This window comes from Poromitra crassiceps (genome assembly GCF_964638095.1).
Source record: "Poromitra crassiceps genome assembly, chromosome: 19".
Classification (NCBI taxonomy): domain Eukaryota; kingdom Metazoa; phylum Chordata; class Actinopteri; order Beryciformes; family Melamphaidae; genus Poromitra; species Poromitra crassiceps.
This window is the reverse complement of record NC_139646.1, coordinates 6,569,570-6,577,069: the sequence shown is the minus strand read 5'-3', so window position 1 is coordinate 6,577,069 and position 7,500 is coordinate 6,569,570. Positions and strand designations below refer to the sequence as shown.

General features: G+C 44.4%; 1 protein-coding gene across 1 annotated transcript in view; it reads right to left on the bottom strand.

Annotated features, from left to right (window-relative positions):
- LOC310793855 (uncharacterized protein) overlaps positions 1–7,500 on the bottom strand; it is an 8,751-nt gene that overhangs the window by 120 nt on the left and 1,131 nt on the right. The window contains exons 3-8 of the mRNA XM_083655747.1: positions 7,464–7,500; positions 7,153–7,319; positions 6,163–6,328; positions 4,965–5,156; positions 3,313–3,534; positions 2,780–2,939 (exon numbers count right to left, since the gene is read on the bottom strand). The exon at positions 7,464–7,500 is cut by the window's right edge and continues 22 nt beyond it. Coding sequence (XP_083511873.1) covers positions 2,780–2,939; positions 3,313–3,534; positions 4,965–5,156; positions 6,163–6,328; positions 7,153–7,319; positions 7,464–7,500 — 944 coding nt within the window. The remainder of the gene's footprint in view (positions 1–2,779; positions 2,940–3,312; positions 3,535–4,964; positions 5,157–6,162; positions 6,329–7,152; positions 7,320–7,463) is intronic.

Below are 7,500 nucleotides of genomic sequence, written 5' to 3'. Positions count from 1 at the left end.
ATAGACAAGTTGAAGATTGTTTATCTATAGCACTTTACTAGCCTGAGTCCTGAAACTCTCAGCTCAATTTTGATTTCTAGGGGGCGTTATCAATGGCCGCAGACCAAAATGCTTCTGGATGCAATGGGGCTTTTTCACCGCAGGCATTTTGTGTCTAAAAGGCAGGGTAAACACAGGTGCAACCAAAACATCAATGAGGGACCTAGCACTGGAACACCTACATGACTTGGAAGTTGGAAACCCTAATTTGGTTGCACCTGTGTTTACCCTGCCCTTTTAGACACAAAATGCCTGCGGTGAAAAAGGTCAATTGGATAGACCTACAACCAATCAGAGCAAGGAAACCTTCGTCAGGTTCCCAGGCTAGTCCTATACCTGCAAGTCTCAAAGCACTCACAGAGAGTCCGCCTCACTAGATCTAACTGATCAACAATCAACCAACAGAATTTTATACACATTGACTGTATTGTTATACAATAGGACAGACATCGGTAAGAGAGGCACAAACACAAAAACAACAGATTATCTCTCTCTCTCTCTCTCTCTCTCTCTCTCTCTCAATCAGTACGTTTACATGCACAGTTAATTCGAGCTATGGTAGCTTGATTAGGTTATTTACTCGGACTACTGTCGTTGTCCCAGTATACAAGCACGGGTGGGAAATCGATTTCTGCTACGATAGGTGGCGATATGCACTCTTTCCTCGCAGGCTCCGCCAATTCTAACAAACAACTGGTAGCAGCAAGTCTCTTAATAATGCAGCTATTTAATAAAAAAAAAGATGATATAGCGTCACCGGCGCCATACCCGACCATTTTTTTGCCAATATTCTATCAAAATTCTGTCTCAACTGCTGCTACAAATGATCACGTGCTGTTTCCACTCGGTTTAATGGCTGAAACCACAAGTCAAACTTCTTATCTTTCTGGAGACATCTTGTTTTAATCATTCACTATAGCCGTTTCCTTACCAGAGTCTGGGAAGTGACGTTATTGCTGGTGAAAAAGCTGCGAGCTAATTTACCCAAACACGACCAGTGTGCTAGCGTAGTTTTGCAGTAGCCTGGGCTAGTTTTACAGGGCCTTTCTTCTTCTGTGGTACCGTCGCCCACACGGCTCACTGCTACTTTCTCTTATCAAAGGCACTTTGATAAGGTATTTGGACCTTTTATAATGCACATTTTAATATGAAACTTACACATAGACTGTCAGATATCTGCAAATAAAAGCGACTTGCGACAGCTGACAATTAACCCCTTGAATAGCCCGCAAAGAAGGAGGAGGTACGTCACTCGGTCTCCAAACTAACGCTGGGCGGGTTTGGGCAGTACAGACAGCGGCGCACTGTGTTTACACTACTGCCCCCAACACTTCCTGAATGGTATTGCATTAAGGACTTTTTGATATAAAAGACGTAAAAGTGGATTTTAAGCAACAAGTAGGAAGTGGCGTCATCTGTCGCTATCTAGAAGGGGATGTTGCGCATTGGATAGAGTCTTCACTTCAAGTTAAGTTGGAAGCGGCGTCAACTGTCGCTATCTAGAAGAGGATGTTGCGCATCGGATAGGGTCTTCACTTCAACTTTCTGGCTCAGATAAGTAATCTTTTAAATAATCTTTTAAGACCTAGCTGCGAGAGCGGAAAGCTGGTCTATGGGGAAATGTTAAGTGGGTCCCCGGGCGCTAATGCTCAGTATGAGCTAGCAGGGTATGGGGGTCCCTAGCAAGTTTTCACTATTTTCACTAGAATTCCAACCATAAATAACACAATGACAGAATGTATGACTACTTTGGTCATGGGTTTCAGAAGTGTGCCCACTCTCCTGGCAATGTCTTGCAGGAGCCTCGTGTTGGGGTCATTAGACTGATCGGGTGCACCTGGGCCTGGTGTACTCCTTGGAAGACCTTCAAGACCATTCAGTCTCCTCTCCTCCTCCTCCTCACTGGTGCACCTTTTGTTGACTGTTGACTGTTCTTTTGTTTAATGTAGTTTGTGTTGTTGTATCGTCACAAAAGCTACAGTCTTATCAGAAGGGGACAAGATCTGATCAAATGGGGGTCCGTGGTCTAATTTGTGTCAGATTAGGTGTCCTTGATGTGAAAAGGTTTGACAACCACTGCTCTAAAGAACTATATGGACAGTCTTAAAAGGACAGTTAGCTGCTGTCCCTCAGGCAGTGGCAACTCAACACATTTTGCTGCTATTTTTGCAGTCTTTCCGTTACCTTTTTAATAGGTCAAAATATGTCGTCCTACTTTTGTCTTCTTATTCTCTTTCTACAGTGAAGGAGAAACTGCACCTCTGTCTCTAGACCTCACCTGTCTTTCTTCCTTTGGGACCAATGCTTTCTTGTGCCTTCCCACTCTCTATGGTGACTGTACCTGTCTGTACCTGGTCAGGATCTGTCTCTGTTTTTCAATTCTTTTTTCCGTCTCTGACAGTTAAGAGATATCCTTCCAATTCACATTTAATTTTTAGGGTCTGATAACATTCTAATTGACTTTGAGTTTTAGGTTCAGTGACCCAATGTTCAAATAATTATTCTTGCAATCTTTGATCATTTGATTTGACTTTTATGTTTCTTGCATAAGTGTCAATTCTTACCATTTTGATTGACTAGTGTGCTCTCTCTCTTCTCTCTCACACAAACACGCACGCACGCGCACACACACACACACACACACACACACACACACACACACACACACACACACACACACACACACACACACACACACACACACACACACACACACACACACACACACACACACACTCACTGTGGGTGTCCTGTGCGAGGCCAGTTGTTGCAGGAGGGGGAAGGGTGTCCAGTGGATGGGCTCCACTGGCCAGCTGCAGACGGACAGGTCGCTGGCCTTGCCTGAGTCCAGCACACAGTCCCCCACACTCATCTCACTGCCCCTCCAGCCGTACTGGGAGCTACAGGGAATATACAGACGTCGGTCTCATTCAATAGCAGGCAAATACAGGCAGCAAAACATTGTGTTATGGGTTACATGGTGGAGTGGTGGTATCTTTGTGTCTTTGAGTGTATGCATAGGCAGATTTTCTTTTAACTCTGAGGCTGCATGCATATAAGCTGCAAAAAAACAATTGCCTCAATGAAGACATCTATGTAGATAGATAGATAGATAGATAGATAAATAGATAGATAGATAGATAGATAGATAGATAGATAGATAGATAGATAGATAGATAGATAGATAGATAGATAGATAGATAGATAGATAGATAGATAGACAGATATATGTTCAGCTCATGTTGAATGCTGGATCAGCCTGGATGTGTGTACCTGTGGGGGTAGACTGTGTTAATGCGAGTTCCATGGCTGGGACAAGTGGAAGCCAGTGACAACGTGTCGTCGTGGTAACAGCAGGGGCGGTCGAGCGCCCGCAGGTGTAGTAACTCGTCCGAGCGTGTGAAGGCGGGGTTATCCACAGAGTCTGCCGAGCCCGCCCACGACCGCAACCAGAACCGGCCTGATAACTCGTCAAAATGGTTGAACCTGCGATAGCTGCACGCGCACGCACGCACGCACGCACACACACATACACACACACAAACACACACACACACACACACACACACACACACACACACACACACACACACACACACACACACACACACACACACACACACACACACACACACACACACACAGGTTCTGATTGTGTTGATCTATGAGTTCATTTAATTTCCATTTAAATCCATTTAATGGATGTAGTAATTTAATATTTATAAAATATATTTGAGATAGTATGTATAGGTAAGTGTTGTTTTATCAACAAAGGACTTAAGTAGTGGGAAGTGGCCCCACCCACACTGTTTGATTGACAGGTGATGTGTGGGAAGAGGCTCTGTCCACACTGTTTGATTGACAGGTGTGTGACTGATGTCACATTGTGATGTCACTTTTGACATTGTGAAATCATCAGTGATGTCATAAATCACCACAGTAGTACACAGCCAGCTATGGACTAGTTTATTAACTAATTATTAACTAATCATGTAACATGACATCAGTCATATGTCAATCAAACTGCACTGCATAGTGGCTGCCGATCTCTGAATGCTTTACACACCAATACCAAGAGGAGAGAGGCAAAAGATCTAAGGATGAGTCCTGTTTTCTCTGGACGGAGCGCTCGCTTGCTGCTGTTTAGGACAGTTTGTATTTCACAGTTTTGATGCATCACTTCCTAAGGACAGAGAAGTTTGTCTGGCAGTGTCCATACTCCATAACAAACACATCATCTATAAAGTATGGCATCCCAGTTAAGGTCAATGGGATGCTCTTTTAAACCTTACTTTGTGACTTCGACAGAGAAGACTCAAAAGTTTGTTTGTTTTTTTTACCAAAAAAACCCCTTTCTAATTGCCTCACCATTTACTTCATGTCTACTTGCATCTATGCAGTTCAGCAGCCAGACTATGACACCTAGTGGAGATTACTGTAACTACCATTATCATGTGTCTTCATTACAGTCAGGGTTTTTGTGTTTTCCTGAATGGTTCTCCTCCTCTCTCCCCTCCCTCTTCTCAAAACGTCTGCTCTCTCCTCAGCAGTCTGGAAGTGTTATTACCATATCAATCAAATGAATCGTTCCACTTCTGGTGTCATCTTCATTCAAATGCCTTTTTCTGTGTGCTGTGTGAGATGAGTTGGAGATGCAGTTATGGTCGTGCATGTGTGTTTGTTCTGTTATTGTATACTTAAGGCCCGCACCCAGTAGCCCATGGGAATCCTCACCCACACGCCCTGACACAAACACCCGATAACTTCTCGTTCGCTCTCCACATAATGTTTTTACTGGATCCACCCCCGGCACCACCCTTAACTTCTAATCATGTGAATGTTCCCAGTGTTTGTGTTGTACGCTGTATGTATGCTGCTGTGATTAGATAGTACTGTATGTGAGTGAGTGGGTCGTGAGTGTATACCTGCTCCGAGTCTGGTCCACTTTGGCCTGGATCAGCATGGCGCGGTAACGTCGCACCGCTACAAGTGCCAGAATGGCGATAACGGTCACCATGATGAGTAAGATGGCGAGACACGCCCCTGCCAGCCGCGCTCGCGTCATCTTCACGTTACACCGCTGACCCATGTACCAGAAGTCCTCTCCTACAAGGCAGCTGACACACAGGCAGACATTTTTCCACCACAGTTTGATTGTGTTTTCCACATTTTAGAATAATAGGAAATATATCAAATCGTATAAAATAACAGAAATGGAATTATGCATTATGCAGTGACTAAAAAAGTTTTGTGTACTGCCTCCTTCTGTGCTTTAGTGCTGTGTGGTGTGGTGTGAGGTCCTGCTATTCACCACTCACACAGCGTCCTCCTCTGCAGTTAGCTGACTCTCTCAGTCGGCAAACTCCCCTTCAAGTTAATTCTCCCCTTTCTCTCTCTCTCTCTCTCTCCCTGTGTGTGTGTGTATGTGTGTGTGTGTGTGTGTGTGTGTGTGTGTGTGTGTGTGTGTGAGAGAGAGAGAGAGAGAGAGAGAGAGAGAGAGAGTGTGTGCGCGTGCGTGCGTGTGTGTGTGCGCAGGGTTTGGAGGGGAACTTTAAAAATGTAATCCATGACAATTACTAGTTACCTGTTAAAATTGTAATCAGTAATGTAATCCAAGTATCACGATATTAAAGTAATGTAACTGATTAGTTTCCGTTACTTTTGGATTACTTTTGAACACATTTCCTGCATTTGACTGGTGGAGTTTGGAGCGGGGCATCAGGAGGACATATTGTTTCTGCTCTGTAATACTCATTTCAGACTTTATGTGTTGGTTACAGTTGCTTTCAGCCAATCTATCTAGTGTCACCTGTTTCTCATATAATAATACAATAACAATAATAATTATTAAACATTTTGGATTACAGTGCATTATCCGGTTTCTAGTCATTTCTATTTTGGGTGATGGTCCTTTTTACGAGCCACATTGCAACAAGCTTACACATTATATGTATTTAACTTTTTTCGTGATCTGATTACATCCGTTACTCCCCAAGCCTGTGTGTGTGTGTGTGTGTGTGTGCGTGTGTGTGTGTGTGTGTGTGTGCGTGTGCGTGTGTGTGTGTGTGTGTGCGCGTGCGTGCGTGTGTGTGTGCGTGCGTGCGTGCATGCGTGTTTTCTCACCGGCAAACTGGAAGCTGGCCTGAATGGTGCGTGCAGATGCCGTGGTGGTGGCAGTAGTCAGAGTGGCAGTCAGAGGAACAGCTGTGGTTTGCAGTGCCAGGCAGGGACACGCACTCGTAGCCCGCTGGACACTGCAACAACCAGTCACACACCGCCCCCTGCAGACCTGGAGGGGAGGCGTGCGAGTGTGTGCATGTGTACGTTAAAACAGTTAACAGTAATATACAATGTTCTTCAGCTGAACTCAAACAAAACAGGGATCCTTGTCATTGGGTCCCAGGCAGCACATGTTGCAAAAATAAAAAAAGAACTAAAAAGTTTGCCTTCAGCTGGTCCCCTATTAATAGATCATATCAAGTCTGTTGCAAGGAATCTGCGCTTCTGGTTTGAGCAAACCCTAGCTGTGCTTATTCTGGGTCTCTACCTCAGAAATTAAACCAATATTAATTTAAATCCTTATAGCAATAATAATAGTGCTGTGCTTGCATGTGTTCTTGTCGACCTCAATAAGTACCCATGACACTGTGTAATTGTGAAAGGAGTAAGATAAATACATGCCTCATTAACACACTCAATATTGGAGTAAGCCAGGCATCTTAAACACATTTTTCCTAATCAGATTGTGATCTAAACTGGGTTATTCTAACTGAGTTTACATGTTTATATGTGTCAACCTAAAGTCAGAGCTAATTAACTAACCATGTTAAGAATGGAATTCTCCATGTCAACGTGTGAACTGCGTCTGACAATTTACCCAGCAGTGGATAACTCACTAAGCCCCATGCAACTGGCACCCTGCGGCAAGTTAAAACAAACACTAAAAAATATTTCAAAAATACCGTTTGATTCTGGTCTGGACTTGTTCCTACAATGACATTTTATCTTAAGACCTCTTCAAACAGTGAGATCCCTGCTGGTCTGATTTGTTCCTACAATGACATTTGTATCAAGACCTCTTTAAACAGTGAGACCCCCTGAATGCAGGCTCACCTCCCACTGTGATGTTGGTGATCTTGGACGATCTGAAGCTCCTCCCCTCTCGAACAGCCCGGGCCAATCCCGTTCGCTCCAGCAGTGATGCGGGTCCTGTGGTGATGCCCAGCCAGGCCAGAGCCTCTCTGGTTCTGAACTCCAGCAGACTCTGCACTGCCAGGCCACTGCAACAACCGCAGAAGAGTCGACCGTTACTTTCTCTACCTCTCTCAGAGAAATCCTCTCTATCTTTCTCTCCATGCAACCTGCTATAACCTCACTATTTATATAGTGTATCGTCCTCTCTCCGTCTCTCTACTCCGCCTCACCTGCTCCAGACTCCCAGCAGCCTGCTGAACCCTGGAG